General features: G+C 38.2%; 1 protein-coding gene and 1 non-coding gene across 3 annotated transcripts; one reads left to right on the top strand and one right to left on the bottom strand.

The window, feature by feature from the left end:
* Positions 1 to 4461: 4461 nt before the first annotated feature.
* On the bottom strand, positions 4462 to 4577 carry LOC115222430. The gene has a single exon (XR_003882718.1). It is a non-coding gene; the product is annotated as a U6atac minor spliceosomal RNA (small nuclear RNA).
* A 266-nt stretch (positions 4578 to 4843) lies between these two features.
* Positions 4844 to 14906, top strand: LOC115222371 (protein LTO1 homolog). Of its 2 annotated transcripts, XR_005003130.1 has the most exons (6): positions 4844 to 4997; positions 9071 to 9176; positions 11257 to 11327; positions 12976 to 13087; positions 13955 to 14087; positions 14126 to 14906. XR_005003130.1 is itself a non-coding variant. In XM_029792577.2 (5 exons), exons 1-5 carry the CDS (start codon positions 4918 to 4920, stop codon positions 14024 to 14026), a joined length of 441 nt encoding a protein of 146 aa, XP_029648437.1. In that variant the 5' UTR covers positions 4844 to 4917; the 3' UTR covers positions 14027 to 14906. The 2 variants fall into 2 exon arrangements, 1 of the variants encoding a protein (XP_029648437.1); XM_029792577.2 differs by having other exon boundaries at positions 13955 to 14906.
* The last annotated feature ends 1808 nt before the right edge of the window (positions 14907 to 16714 follow it).

Below are 16714 nucleotides of genomic sequence, written 5' to 3'. Positions count from 1 at the left end.
CTTTGAAACAACTGACTCATTTGATCTTTTTGCTTTTCGCATGCCCGGTTTCGCCATTCGTTCTATTTTCTCTATAAATTCGAATGCTATTTTTTAAAATGCCACTTATTCAACGTTGGTTGGACTCATCGAGGTATCATCGCCCTTGTTTATACCTATTTATTATTTTACCTGAAGATGGTTGTTTGTATGCTATGACGTAATTTACGAATACATCAATAAAATCCTACCGAAACAGCTGTCGAAAATATTAAATCCCATTTGTGTTCTTTGACACACATACACACGCGCGCGCGTATACATGACAAATAGGCAGGTAAAGGAACAACAAATAGGGTGTATTATTGTGGCATTCAGTAAAAATGGAAAAAGTCTTTTCTGTTTCGAGCCTACTACGCTCTTCTACAAGTAGAAATGAGGACAGGAAAAAAAACGAGATGGAAAAAAAACGTATCTGAATTAATGGTTAGGTAAAGTTTGAGGCGATGGTGTAGGTGTAGGAAGAAAAATTGATAATCAGGCATGTTGGAATTAACGAAAAGAGCTAAGTTAATAATGGGCGAGTGTGTGTGTGTGTGTGTGATATGTATGTATGTGTCTGGATGTGTCTTCCACCATTGCTTGACAACTGCTGTTGGTTTGTTTGCATCCCCATAGCCTCGCGGTTCGGCCAAGAGCGGGAAATAGAGTAAGTGCCAGACGGTGTTTTAAAAACGAATGTGTACCGGGATCGATTTGTCCGACTATTCAAGACTAAAACAAGTAAAAGATAAAGAACAAAAGATTTTCAAGAAAGTTATGAGGAAACAAAGTTCAATGTTGGTGGGTGTGGGGCTTACACCTGTATTTATGCCGCAGAGCGAGCCACACGGCTAGCAGAATCATGAGCTCGTCGGGGAAAATGCTTCGTGGCATTTCGTTCGCCAGGGTTAACTTTGCCTTTCATCCTTTCAGGGTCGATAAAATAATCACCAGTTGAGCATCGAGGTCGATGCAATCGACTTAACCCCCTCCCCGCCTAAAATTGCTGGCCTTGTGCCAAAATCTGGAACTAACATTACGAGTGGGCGTCTCTCCTATCTCTCAGCCAACAAAAATAGCAGCTAAATTTCCTTTAATTCATACAATCGTATCAAAATAAAGGAAGGAGACATTAGAGAATATAATCTTTATATATAAAAATCAAGTTGTGTGTCTGTCCCCTTCAATTTAGATTCCTAACTACTCCCACATTTTGCGGTGCAGTTTAACCAAAACCGGGTATCTTATAGTCGTGATTCATATCGAGCCCTTCTGGGTATTAGCGCGCGTCTACGATGAGTCTACGATTAAAAAAAAATTTACCATCTTTTTTTCCATTTTAATGCATTTTTTCGCTATTATATAAGGGAAGTAACTCTCTAAAAATGTCTACGATGAGTCAACGATTTAAAAAAAATTTACCATCATTTTTTTCCCATTTTTTTGCTATTTTTTGGCTATAACTCTCTAAAAATGCTTATATAGTTATTTCCCTTACAAACCCGAGCAACGCCGGGCGATACTGCTAGTGTAATATAAATTACATTTGCTTGAAAAGAAACGAAAAGGTTACGGCTGGGACGCTTCATATAGATGTTCTATTGGATGCAAACTTGAGAAGTTTAATAGTTGAAGGGAAACAACTGTAAAACTCTTAAGTAAATTCTTAATTATGTCCCCTTGGAAGTCGGGGGGAAAATTATAAATATAATGGTTTGAATGACAGACTCGATGATTATAGTTATATATACTAACGGATCTCTAATCCCGCAACCACAAATCCAGGTGTACTGTGCAATATTGTGTACTATGCTGCATTCATTAAAAGTGATTAATTTTTACGCAGTGTATTTAAACTATTTTATTCTTTGCATTTTTTATGTAAATCAATGAAAATTACACATACTCTCTTTTAGAATTTTTTAAATATATTTCTAATTAATAATCGTGATTATAACAGTTAAATAAACCATGTTCTATACTTCTCTTCATTTAATTTTCATCCTATAAACATAATATTCTATTAACTATTTGAATCAGTAGCGTAGCTAACGGGAGGGAGGCGATGGGTGCGGTCTGCCCTGGGCCGCACTTTTAATGGGGCATCACTTTTGGGTCTGCTGTTGGCTATATGTGTTTTTTTGTGAGATCCGGGGGAGGAAAACAAAAGGGCTAGTGATTTGAATATTGTAATAAGATTTTTACAGAAAGACAAAAAAAATAACATTAAAAGTATAAAAGACCAAATTATCAGGTGGATGGGAGAACTAAAAGCTAAAAGCTCACTAAAAGTCCATCTCACCACGGAAACAACGGGAAAATAAGTGGTGGGGGGAACTAAGCAGTCGAAGATAAGGGAGATAGAGTAATGGGTTGTAGGCCCCAGAACAAATGGCATTTCGCTGCGCCTCATGGTCATAATTACAAATGTGTTAACGAGGAGAATGGTCGGCGACACTAGCTACAACAGGTACCAACACCTCGCGTGGCTCACTGCTCAGATGAGCCGCAGTTATCCCGATTTTGTGGAGGAAATTTGCAGTACAGGGTCCCAGAATACTTGAGGTCTCGATGGTGACCGACACAAACTGATAGCGGCTGGTCAGACTCCTGCACTTGATAGTCTTTCTCCCCTCTGTGTTACGGGTGACGATACCCGAGTTTGCGGCCGATGCAGTAAGGTTGGAGCAGGAGAGCTGTATACATGGCGCAGTACGATGTTTTATGAATTTAAATGGGTTAATAAATATCAAGCAGACCCTGCTTTAGAAATGTATTAAATTGAATCTGTTAAATACAATTTAGTTCTTTAATTTTCATATTTTATTTTATTTTATTTTAAGTATGTATTTAGACTGTCTCTAGAATTGATCTTGTATTGTATAAGGTTAATGTTTATCTTAAACTATAATACTAATCTGGGTGCAGGTATGTCTGTGAGGTTACGAAGCTCTCTTTGCAACCACGAGGTTTCGGATTAACCCCCTCCTCTCCTGCGCAGCACCTCTTCTACAATACCCGTGACCCGACCAATGCTTTGAGAGTGAATTTGAAAGACGGGAAGACGAAAACTGTGTGGAAGCCCGTTGTGTATTTCTGCTCGTCCTTCAACCGCGAGATAACCAGGATTGATTAATTAACGTTCTTGTAACTTAGCGGATTGACAAAAGGAACTGATAGAATAAATACCAGACTTTAAAAAAATAACAAGTAATGAATTATTCGACTAAATCTTTCAAGGCGGTGTTCCAGCATGGCCGCAGTTCAATGACAAAAAGTTAAAAAAAAGAAACCTGCCAACACAAGAGTGCTCCCGCTCCGAATTTGTTCCCTCATAACTTTTAGAGGGCGCGGGAGAAATGGGTATCTTTTAATGAAATTTTCGACAAATACACTTCAGCTGATGTAGATCCCGATCATATCGGAATTTGTGGTGGAAAATTTTTCCGAGGGTGGGGAGAGGAGTTTCTGAAAATTCACAAAGGGTTGGATTTGTTTCCTCATAACTTTCAGAAAAATGGGTAATTTTTTAAGAATTTTTCTACAGATACCTTTCAGAGTGTGTAGATTACAGTTTTATCGGAATTTAATATATATATATTTTTTTTTATGGTTGCCTCACACACAAACATATTGATACGCATAACTTATATCTGCAAAATGAAACTCGAAATTTCGAAAAAAAAAAAAAATTGTAATGTGTATCAGTATGTATGTGTACATGCCCAGCAATTTTTTTTTTCCACATTAAATTTCGGATAAAATCGTAATCTACACCATTCGAATGGTATCTTTTAGAAAATTTCACTAAAAACTACACATTTTTCTGAAAGTTACGAAGAAATAAATCCGAGAATTTTCCGAAACCTCCTAGCCTGCGCTTGGAAAAAAAATGTTTCACATTAAATTCCGATATAATAGTAATCTACACCATCTGAAGCTTATTTGTAGAAATTTTCATTGGAAAATATCTATTTTTCTGCAAGTTATGAGGAAACAAATTCAAGGAGGGCACACTTGTGTAGGTATGCCAAAACAGAATATATGTATGCATTGCTGACGCGGCGGTGTGGTAACAAGTTTGCTTTCCATCAACATTGTTCCGGGTTCAGTCGCACTTCATGGCACCTAGTATCTTCTAGAATAGCCGCAGGTCGGCCAAAGTCTTGGAACTGGATTTGGTAAACGGAAACGGAAAGAAACCTGTCGTCTGCGTGCGTGTGTGTGTGTCCCACCACCTCTTAATAACCGGTGTTGGTTAATTAAAGTTTCAGTAACTTAGTGGATCAGCAAAAGCAAAGCGATGGAAAAAAATTCTGCAGTTAGTTTGTTCGACGGAACAATACAAAGCGGTGCCCCAGCATGGCCGCAGTTCAGTGGCTGAAACAAGTAAAAGATAAATAGAAACGACGTGTGCAGGAACGCAAAGTAGAAGCGAAAAGAAAAAATAGGTTGCTCTGAAGTAGAGAGCAATGCCCATATGTGTTAGAAAGATCGATTGATCTCTTCCGTCCTTGTCAAGGGGAGTGCTAACCGTCTCTCCTTTTTTGCAACACAATAGCATCAGTTATGGAATTTGTATATATACTACAATAAGCATTGTAATTATAAACACAAGGTTACCTGATTTGCATAATTTTGATAAATATAGTTATATTAAATTATTTTTGAAAGAATACGAAAATCTTTTTTCGTTTTAGATTTTAACTTATATTTTCAATAAGTTTTGTTAATAATTTGATGTTTATATAGTACTTGCATCCAAATTCAACGAAATTCATTTAGATTTTTTTAAACAAATGTAGATAACCCACCCTGTACTTGTTAGATAACATCCGGTAGGGTTCCCTGCCTCGTCGTTTACCGTTCACAGATTTGGTTGTCTCAGTCACCACTATGTCTGTCGAGAACATCCACATCAATGATGTTCCTAATGATGTCGATATTTTTGAGTCTGTTGTGATGCAAGAAGAAAGGTTTGCTCTTTTTTTTATTTTGTATTTTATCTTTTACTTGTTTCAGACAGTGGACTGCGGCCATGCTGGGGCACAACCTTGAAGGAATTTTAGTCAAACTAATCGAAAATCGACTCCACTACTTTTTATTTCTTTATAAGTAAGGTACATATTCAACCGGTTTCTTTTTGCCGAAATGCTAGTTGTGGAGACGTAAACAAACCAACACCAGTTGTTAAGCGGTGGTGGGGCACAAACACAAAGGTACACACACACCAAATCCACTTCACAAGGCTTTGGTTGACTTGGGGCTACAGGAGAAGATACTTCGGGACTGAACCTAAAACCATGTGGTTACGAAGCAAGCTTCTTGTAACTATTTTCTTTTTATTTTATTTTTATTTTTAATTGCTCGAATTCAAATAAGAGCAACCGATGCGAAAACGATAATAATACATATATATATTAATTAATAAGAGTCGAAAAGAAGAGGCATAATTGTCGTTTAATGTGTTCAATTTTCATATGGAACCAAACGAAGAATAAGCCATAAACCATCCAAATGTTGCTAATTGCGTTGCGAAACATACGAAATTGTAATGATTAGCAACTAAATAATGCCAGAATGATGTAATTTTTAAAGTTTCTGTTGGATTTAATTTGATATGAGTTTTACGTGTTAAACTACAACTGTACCGTATGTTAATCTGGTCTTTGCGTAATTACAGATTAGTAAATAAAGAAAATTGGTTTTTAAATATATATTAGTAAGAATATATTTAAAAATATATTAGTAAGAAGAAAAACTAGTATTTCAGTGTCTATATAACATATGTAATTATGGTAGAATATTTAATTAATGTAATTGGTTTTCGAGTATTTTTATTTATTTCCTCTGCCCAACATTGTTATTGTTGATTAATCGCCACAGATCAAACCTCGTTGAGGAGACACAAATCTAGGCGTTCCAGGCATGACTATCCCCATCTTTTTGTATATCAGGGACCTGTCTGTGCAATGTGTCCTTTTATGAAAGACGATGGGGTTGTATTCATGGAGATTCGGCTGCTATTTCTAACATGTCAATTGCGTAAAAGCTCGGTTCGTCTCTATCCCTTTATCTTATTTTCCTCAAATATTTAAACATACAACACAAGCACTTCTTCCACCTTTTGTAATTAATTTGTTCATCGTATATGAAAACATGGTGTGGTTTATAAGGGAGACCTTGCATCACTTCTATTCCTATTTCATGTATTAAATCCTGAGCTTCTTTCTCTTTCATATGTTAAGTATTGACGTCCATAATACACACAGTTCTTGCATCTCGTCAAAAGACTTCTTGCTTCCTAACCACATGGTTTTGGATCCAGTCCGATTGCGTTGGCACCTTGAGCAAGTATATTCTGCTTCATCACTGGGCCAACAAAACCCTTGTGAGTGGATTATGGTAACATTTTATCATAATTACATGTTATATAGACACTGAAACTAGTTGTGTATTGTATTGGAATACGTGTTAAACTACAACTGTACCCAGGCCATAACCCGTGGCCCCGACCTGGGACGTAGTCAGTCCTGTGCATACCTTCCTTCTTGTGACACTTATGAAGACCTGTTGAGGCAAGTGAAAATCAAATCAAATCAAAACAAATCAAAATAGATGAACATCAGTGGAATTGTATTCTTTGTGGTACCAGTGCGGTGGCACACAAGAAAACCACCCAAACGTGGCCGTAACCAGTACCGCATCGACTGGCCTCCGTGCTGTGGGCACAACAAACACCATCCGATCGTGGCCGTTCGCCAGCCTCATCTGGCACCTGTGCCGGTGGCACATAAAGACACCATCCGAAGACCCGGCGACGTAGTCAGTCCACCTGTGCATACCTTCCCTCTTATGACACTTGTGAAGACCTGTTGAGGCAAGTGGTGACACTTGTGAAGACCTGTTGAGGCAAGTGAAAATCAAAAATCAAAAATCAAACCAAATCAAAATAGATGAATATCAATGGAATTTGTATCTTTGTGGTTCCAGTACCGGTGGCACACAGGAAAACCATCCGAAGTGGCCGTAGCTGGTACCGCATCGACTGGCCTCCGTGCTGTGGGCACAACAAACACCATCTGATCGTGGCCGTTCGCCAGCCTCACCTGGCACCTGTGTCGGTGGCACATAAAAACACCATCCAAGACCCGGCGACGTAGTCAGTCCACCTGTGCATACCTTCCCTCTTATGACACTTGTGAAGACCTGTTGAGGCAGAGGCAAGTGTGTGACACTTGTGAAGACCTGTTGAGGCAGAGGCAAGTGTGTGACACTTGTGGAGACCTGTTGAGGCAAGTGTGTGACACGCGTGACACTTGTGAAGACCTGTTGAGGCAAGTGAAAATCAAACCAAATCAAAATAGATGAACATCAATGGAATTTGTATCTTTGTGGTTCCAGTACCGGTGGCACACAAGGACACGCGTGACACTTGTGAAGACCTGTTGAGGCAAGTGAAAATCAAAACAAATCAAAATAGATGAACATCAATGGAATTTGTATCTTTGTGGTTCCAGTACCGGTGGCACACAAGAAAACCATCCGATCGTGGCCGTTCGCCAGCCACATCTGGCACCTGTGTCGGTGGCACATAAAGACACCATCCGAAGACCCGGCGACGTAGACAGTCCACCTGTGCATACCTTCCTTCTTGTGACACTTGTGAAGAACTGTTGAGGCAAGTGACACTTGTGAAGACCTGTTGAGGCAAGTGAAAATCAAATCAAATCAAAACAAACCAAAATAGATGAGCATAAATGGAATTTGTATCTTTGTGGTACCAGTGCCGGTGGCACACAAGAAAATCATCCGAACGTGGCCGTAGCCAGTACCGCATAGACTGGCCTCCGTGCTTTGGGGACGTAACAAACACCATCCGATCGTGGCCGTCCGCCAGCCTCATCTGGCACCTGTGTCGGTGGCACATAAAAACACCATCCGAGCGTGGCCGTCTGCCAGCCTCGTCTGGCACCTGCCAGCCTCATCTGGCACCTGTGTCGGTGGCACATAAAAACACCATCCGAGCGTGGCCGTCTGCCAGCCTCGTCTGGCACCTGTGTCGGTGGCACATAAAAACACCATCCGAGCGTGGCCGTTCGCCAGCCTCGTCTGGCACCTGTGTCGGTGGCACATAAAATCACCCACTACACTCTCGGAGTGGTTGGCGTTAGGAAGGGCATCCAGCTGTAGAAACACTGCCAGATCTGACTGGCCTGGTGCAGCCTTCGGGCTCCCCAGACCCCAGTTGAACCGTCCAACCCATGCTAGCATGGAAAACGGACGCTAAATGATGATGATGATGATGATGATGATATATATGTATGATATTGCGTGATAGTTGTAAATATTACTGTTGTACGAGCGGTGTCATTCGTTTCCAGTCTTCCTTGAAAACATGTCCAGTCGTATGGTGGTGGGAGGAAGTAAACATAACCTTCTTAGGAAACTAGTGAAGGTTGGCGACGAAATGGCATCCGGACAGTGGACCGGGGTGGGGGAGAAGGGTTTGATAATTTCATAAGAATATAAGAGTGACAGATGGTTGTATATGAGGGTGGTGGTGAAAGTAGTGGGTGCCAAACAAGGGTGAACCTTGTGGTTGATATGTGGGGTGATTAGGATGGGGTTGAGAAGAGATAAAGATGGTGGCGATCAGGTGTCTGGGTGGAGCCTCAAGGTACAAGGTGAGTAGAAGTGAGAGAGTGGGAAATATAATGAATGAGGACAAAGTCCGTCATGTGTGTCTTTGTGTCCATGTAACTCATACCCCCACACCGGTGATTGACGACCAGTGTTGGTTTATTTACATCCCCATAACTTAGTGGTTTGGTAAAAGAGACTGATAGAATATATATCAGTCTTCAAAAAAGTACTGGGGTCAATTTGTTTGACTTAAACACTTCAGTATGGTACCCTAGCATGACTGCAGTCCAGTCACTGAAACAAAGACAATATGTATATATATATATGTGAATGTCTATCTTTGTGTAAATTTTAACTTCTGATGATGTTTCCAATTTTTAATGAGGCCCTTCTTTTCTCACAGTTCTGTGAAGGCAGGTTATTTGGCTGGTTTGAACCATGGTACTGAAAAGGGTCAAGAAGATGGTTATCAACTTGGATATTCCTTGGGATGCAGTGTTGGAAATGAGGTATACAGATCTCTTAATTCTTTGGCAACTATATTTCTAACAAAAATACATTTTCTGCATTCTGTATTTTATTTTCAAAATAATGAGGAATTTTGAGAGGTTTTGTGAAATAAACGTATAACTCAACACTTTCGTTACTGTATTTATTTTGAGATGCTCTGTGTTTCTTTCAATTACTCTTTAAATATAACAAATAATTTAGTAAAGTAACTTAGTTATCATTCAGCTAATATTAGGAACATAACTTGTGACTAAGGTCTGGTGGAAGATTTTAATTCAAGACTTATGGACACAAGACATTTGTACTCAGAGCCTGAGTTTCAGCTCTAACCATTAACGAAAGGGTTAATAAAAGACTTGGTGTATGCTACTGAAAGAGCATAAACATCACCTTTATTTCATACATAATGGATATACACCATCAACAGGCATAATGTTACAGTTTTTGTCTGAAAGAACATCTTTTCATAGACTTGTGTTAAAAACAATATATGTGTGAGAGCAAGCCCTAACAGTGACACATGGGAAAACCTGATCCATTTTGCTTTTCTTGAGGATTGTTAATGACATGTACCCTGTAGTCACAGGATTGGATGAAATCTGTCACTTCCAATATATAACAGACAGTGGATAATACATTCACTGATATTGTGGAAAGCTTCCAGGACTAAAATAAACTCAGTATATGCAATTAAAATGCCATTAAATTATTAAACACTACCTGTCATACCTTCGAAAGGTATGGTGTTGTGGATTTGTCTGAGAGAATATCTCTTGACATGTTGTGTTGTGAAAAATACAATACATGTTGTAATTAGTTGAACATCATCCAACAGTGGCTCGTGGGAATGCAAGACATGTATTGCCCTTGTATAAATACATGCCTCCACATTACACTTCACTGACAAACTCCAAGAAAGGTGAAATGCTTCTAGCATTCTTGTGAGTCTCTACTGACATAAAAATCATGCTGAAACAGATGGTGAAGTCTGGTGCAGTCTTCTACCCAGCCAGCTCCTGTCAAACTGTCTCACCCATGCGAGCATGGAAAATGGATGTTAAATGATGATGATGATGATATATATATATACATGTGTGGACATACATGTTTAGGTAAGGTACATGTGTTTTAATCCTTTAGCCTTTAAACCAGCCATATCTGGCCAATATATTCTTGTCTTATGTCTAAGCTAACCAGATCCAGCCTCTCGCACCTACCTAACAATGACATTCTTAAAATAAATTATTATATCATTTAAATATCAAAGCTACAATAGAATGCATGATTAATTCAAAACAATGTGAATAAATATGGATTACATTTAACAGGAATTTGAATGCTAATGAGTTAACACAAGTTTATGAAGGGATTTTCTCTCAGACAAAAATCACGGCATCACACCTCTCAGTGGTGTGTGTGTATATATATATATATATATATATATATATATATACACACACACACATTAAGAATAATACACAGATGGTGTTTAATAATGTAATAATCACTGCAAGATTTAGATTTAAAATGTAAATACCTTAACAGGCATTTTTCAGAAAGATGGAAACATTGTTTGTTCCTCAAAAATCTTGTGAGTAGGTTTGGTAAGCGGAAACTGAAAGAATCCTGCCATATATGTGTGTGTTTCTTTGTCTTACCACTATAGGCTGGTTATGAATGAGTGTCACCTTCATACAAGCAGAGTCTCTTGTTTCCAGTCTTCTGTGAAAACATGTTCGGTTATGGAGAAATAGGTGAGGGCTGGCAACAGGAAGGGCATCCAACCATAGAAAATCTGCCTCAACAAATTCTTTCTGACCAAAGCAAGCATTGAAGAGTGGACTCTGAAACAGTCATGATGATACATTATTTACGTTTGACGGATATTTGTCTTCATCTTGTTTGTTGTACATCAGCTGAAATGTGTTAGCAACAAACAAGATAATAACAAATATCCGTCAAATGTAAATAATGTACATAATATCTTAAATATAGAACTGTAGAGTCCTGATGATGTTAAGGATGACCTCGCGTGCACACACACAATCTCATTGAAGTGTTCTTGTTTACTCTTTACAGATCGGCTTCCTAAAGGGATTTGTCTCAACATGGTTGGCGTTACTTGACCAATCTCCTGATACTAAAGAGAAGTAAGTACTAAACCAGATACTTCACGACTGTTGTGATCTGAATATCTACCCTGGGCCACTGGTGCAACCACTATGTGATTAGACACTTGACCTGCTAGAAATAATAACCAAACGTCATTCAAATCGTATTCCACCATCTTAAAAACAGGAGGGACGTGTTAGATAAGGAAGTCCTAGTGTGGTCAATGAAGACATGGCTGTGTGATTAAGAAGTTTACTTGGGCTCAGTCCTGCTACACAGTACCTTGGGTAAATTCCTTCTACTAAAGCTCCAGGCTGTCCAAAACTTTCTGTGTGGATTTGGAAGACAGAAACTGAAAGAGGCCTTGTATGTATGTGCGTGTGTGTGTGCACACACGCCCTCGCTCTTTCTTTGCCAGTCTTTCATAGAAAAAATATTGTGAGGAAATATTGCGTTGTTTGGAAAAGGGTTGTGATTAGTGATAGCAAGGGAATGAGACAATAGAGACTCAACCTCAGTATATGCTGTCTGACCCATGCAAGCATGGAGAAGTAGGTGTTAAAACGATGGTAATGAAGATACTCATCTGTGAGTTTTGAAGTCTGGCCTCACTTCCTCTTGCTTCTTTCTCTCCCATGATTGATTGTCACCAATGCAACACACACGCACATAGTGCACACTTCTCCCCAATACTCATTCTCTGCCCATATCACAACACAGTTATCTTCTCTTGGCACACTTTATACCCAGCCACTCCAATCTTCTCAACCCTATAAATAGTTGCATCTGATGAAACTAAAATTTTGTGATAGTAAAAGCAGTTCAAAGGTGCAATAAAAAGCTGTTCAAACCCTTCTCTCTCTTTCTCCCATTAACAAACTAACTAAAGGTCTTGTTCAAAGTGTTAAGCTTTTATTCCAGGGCAATTCGTATTCCCTCTGTTCTGCTTGTTTGTGACACATCAATCCTGGAGGAATTGAACACTCAATCTTAAAGGACAAAAGCTAAACACTTGTTATAATAGTTTTTTTTTCTGTTCTTTCTTTTCTTTTTGATGTTCATGGACCTTTGTTTTTGTTTGAAGAATAGATTCTTGTAATACACCAAGAAACTAATGTTGATCAAACAAAACTCTCATACATCAAAATCTACGGGAGTCCATCATATATATATATATATATATATATATATATATATTAACGTTTGTATAGTTTGCATGAAGTATTGTCACATATATATAAATGTTTTTAATTTTTTTAAGACAAAACAATGTAAGTTATAAAAATAATAAGGTTGATGATTATACCTAGTATTTCAGGGTTAGGAAATCTTTGGAGAAATAATGTTGTTAGCTGATTTCTTTTTCCTTTGTGATTTGATGTAGATATATGGTGAGTGTTGGGAAGGGATAAGCACTATAATGTGTCTGTGGTTGCTGTATTAGTGGCAGGTGACTGTGGTAGAGAACAAAACATGACAAGAGAAGTGAGCTAATGACACCGCTTCTACAAAGATTTCCTGAACAATGGCTAACCCTGTAACATTGACATAACAGTTAAAACCATTGACCTGTATTATTTTTGTAACTTGCATTGTTTTGGCTTTAAAAAAAGATGCTTAAATACATTTATATGTATATATATAAATACATACATGCAAATATATATTATTTCTTTTCCATTTTAGAACTTCCAAGGCATTAACGTCTCTGCAAACTCTTCTTGGTAAATATCCTCTTGGAACTGTGAATAGCACGTGTGTCACAGACCTGAAAATGATCCAAGCAAGATTTAAAAAGGTTTGTCTTTCCTGCTACGTTCTTTGCTTAGAGTGTGATTTCTTTCTATAACTTTATAGGCACAGGTGTAGCTCCGTCGTTAAGTGTACTTCAGAAGCACATGATTTCAAGTTCATTTCCTCCGTGTAGCATCTTGGCAATTGTCTTCTACTATAACCTTGTGTTGACCAAAACCTTGTAAGTGAACTTGGTAAATGGAAACTGAAAGAAACCTGTTGTGTGTGTATAGATATGTCTTGATGTTGTGTGACAATTGTAAATGAATGTTGCTATCATTGCAAGTGAATTGTTCATTTCTGGTTTTCCTTGAAAGACATGTCTGACCAGAATGAAATATTTCCTTACCTGGTGAGGCTCAGCAACTATAAAGGCATCTAGCTGTACAAAATCTGCCTTAAGAAGCTTGCTTCCCAACACACTTAGTTCCTAGTTCAGTCCCACAGCATGACCCCTTGGGCAAGTACCTTCCACTTCAGTCTGGAGCCGACCAAAGCTTTGTGAGTGGATTTGGTAGGCATAAACTGAAAGAAGCCCATTATGTGTGTGAGTTTCTTTGCATCTGTGTCCCCCAGCTCGGCTTGACAACTGGTGTTAGTGTGTTTATGTCCCTGTAGCTTAGCAGTTTGGCAAAAGAGACCAATATAATAAGTACCAGGTTTAAAAATGGGGAAAATAAGCCCTGGGGTTGATTCCTTCAACTTAAAGTTCTTCAAGGCAGTGCTCCAGCATGGCCACAGTCCAATGACAGAAACAAATAAAAGAAAAAAGATAAAATGCCCTAAGATATTTTGTCCAGTTTTCTACCAATTCTACCAATTTTTTTTTACCTATATTTTTAATCTGTTGTTTATTTGTTTCTATTTTCAGGTTGTGTCGTTGCTGGATATAAATATTAGTTGGAGTCAGACGGCATCCAAACAAGAAAGCTTATCGTTTTAGCAATCTGCTTTGTTTTGCTGATTTTTTTTGATTTTTTTTTTTTTTGCGAGGAGGTCGAGAGAGAGAAAATAATGAATACACAGACGCACACACATATAAAGAGATCCTGATGTCTGAACTGTGTGAAGAAACCTCTGCATTGAAACAACTTCTGGTGACTGTGTCTAATGTTTTATTCCTACCCTCAAGGTACCTCACCGGGCCAAATGCTGAACTGCATTTACTCCAATTTTGCGTTCTGCATTGAAGTTCCGCCAGGGTCGACTTTGCCTTTCATCCCTTCAGGGTTGATAAAATAAGTACCAGTTGAATACTGGGGAGTCGATGTAATTGACTCAACCCCTCCCCACAAAAATTGTTAACCTTGTGCCAAAACACTTGAAACTAATATTTATTCCTACACAACTCAGTGCCACACAAGAATCTCTGAGTCATTCTTAATATCAGTGTTCTTCCTGTGAAAATTGGGGTTTAAGTTTTTACAGTAATGGAGAGGAGTGGGGGGAATGTTTGTTGTTGCTTTGTTTTGTTTTGTTTTTTTATTTTGTCTTTGTTGTTATTTTATTGGCAGTAATTTCGATATGTGTGAATTTTGCAAATGTAAGTAAGAACTTGATGCCATTACCAAAAAAAATGTTTGCTGCAAGTCATCATTGATTTCTCACAACGCCTGTCTGCTGTTAATTCCATTTGTGAATGTGGACTTAGTTTCCATCGAAATTAAGTTTGGTAGGGAATGGGTATAACTTGCAGATACTACACACACATCTGAAGAATTTGATGACCAAAGAGTGGCAAATTCAAAGCAATTAGTAAAAAAAATATTAGCTTTGGTGTGACAGAACTAATTAACATGTGACAACTGACCTAAAAAAAAAAAGGACTAAATCAAAATTTAACTGACAAACAAACCAAAACATGATGGTAATGGTTAAAAAAAAAACCTGCATTTAGAACCACATTTGTGTGTGTATGTATATCTCGTTAGTTAATCTGTCTGCCTATCTATCTATCTGTATATATATATATCTTTCTAGATAGATAGATAGAAAGTTTCATGTATGGAAGGTAGTTTAATAAGTGCTATGCCTGAAGCTTTTGGCTTCTGAGTCCCTTTGTAACTTCTGCCCATTAAAAATAATACTTACATGCATAATATATATATGTGTGTGTATATGATATAATTTTATATTTAAAAAGATAATCATTTCCATATCATCATCATTTGATAATTTTAGATGGGTGTTTTTTCCCATACTGGCATGAATTAAAACGGGTTTCATCACCAGCCATGGTTCACATCATTATACACACACACACACACACATGGCAGAAGCCACTTGGGGGGGGGGGTTCTTACATGTTTTGCATCTACAATTCAACTTGCAAAGTCTGTCTCCTGCTCAGACATTCCATAACACACGATGTTGCCAAATTAATCGCAGAACAAAGTGAAATGAAGTGTTTTGCACAAGAACACACCACAAGGTGTAGGAATTGAAACCACAATTACTAGGTAGTCAGTACAACACCGTACCCGTTAGGCCATGTGCCCTCACACACACACACATATATAAATATTTATAGGTGTAGGCACGGCTGTCTGGTTAAGAAGCTTGCCTCCCAACCATGTGGTTATGGGTTCAGTCCCACTGCCAGCCAAAGCCTTTTGAATGGATCTGGAAGACAGAAACTGAAAGAATCCCATTGTATATATGTGTGGGTGGAGCTTTGTCTTGACATCATGTGATGTTTGTGAAAATGAGCATCACCATCTTATAAGTAACGTTTGTTTCCAGTCTTTCATGAAAAACGTCTGGTCATAAGGAGATAGGTGAGGGTTATCAGCAGGAAAGGCATCCAGCTATATATAATCAGCCTCAATAAATTGTCTGATCCATGCACGCACAGAAAGTTGTGCATTACTATTATCATGGTGATGAGGATGCCATCAATCCATCTCAGGAATAGATCTGGTAATGTTGTAAGATTTGCTAGATTTCCTTTAGAAAAACTATGCAATTGTTCTTTCAGCCACATTATGGACAGAGTAGAAGATAACATTCAAAATTATATATTATAATAATCACTCATATACAACACTTGTCATTAACTTTGGATTATGAAATCCTGAAAAAATATTTCTCATGTATCATTGGTTAGAGTTTTTAAAACTTCCTAAAAGCACCTGTGGTGAAAAGTGTGCTGGTAACTTTTAAACTTTCCCTATAAAGTGGTTGGCATTAGGAAGGGCGTCCAGCCATAAAAAGCCATGCCAAAAGAGACAGTAGAACTTGGTACAGTTCTCTGGCTTGTCGGTTCCGGTCAACCCATCCAATCCATGCCAGCATGGAAGATGGGTGCTAAATGATGACGATGATAGAATGCATGCCAGAAGTTTTTTAACTTTTGATGCAAAGTTGCCATTTTTTACTGATTCCCAAGTGCCTCACTAAAATGGATAAGAAACACTAGGACTGGAATAAGATTTGAACTTACACATATGACATTATGGGGTCAGTATCTGGTATTCAAACATCCTTAACTTCACAGTTTTGAATTTAACGTACGATAGCATCTTATAAAGCTAGATTTATATATCCTAAAATTGCAGAAGAATTTGTTGGTGGGCAGTTTAGTTTAATGGTAAAGTACTTGACACATAATCACAGGGATGTGAGTTCAAGT

The sequence above is a fragment of the Octopus sinensis genome, linkage group LG19 (genome assembly GCF_006345805.1).
Source record: "Octopus sinensis linkage group LG19, ASM634580v1, whole genome shotgun sequence".
Classification (NCBI taxonomy): domain Eukaryota; kingdom Metazoa; phylum Mollusca; class Cephalopoda; order Octopoda; family Octopodidae; genus Octopus; species Octopus sinensis.
This window is presented reverse-complemented; position numbering and strand designations above follow the sequence as displayed.

Bases quoted from the DNA above. Each gene is read 5' to 3' on its own strand.
- LOC115222371 (XM_029792577.2), top strand. From the start codon at position 4,918: ATGTCTGTCGAGAACATCCACATCAATGATGTTCCTAATGATGTCGAT. The intron at 9,177-11,256 runs GTATACAGATCT...TACTCTTTACAG, and splicing joins GATGCAGTGTTGGAAATGAG to ATCGGCTTCCTAAAGGGATT. The intron at 13,088-13,954 runs GTTTGTCTTTCC...TTCTATTTTCAG, and splicing joins TCCAAGCAAGATTTAAAAAG to GTTGTGTCGTTGCTGGATAT.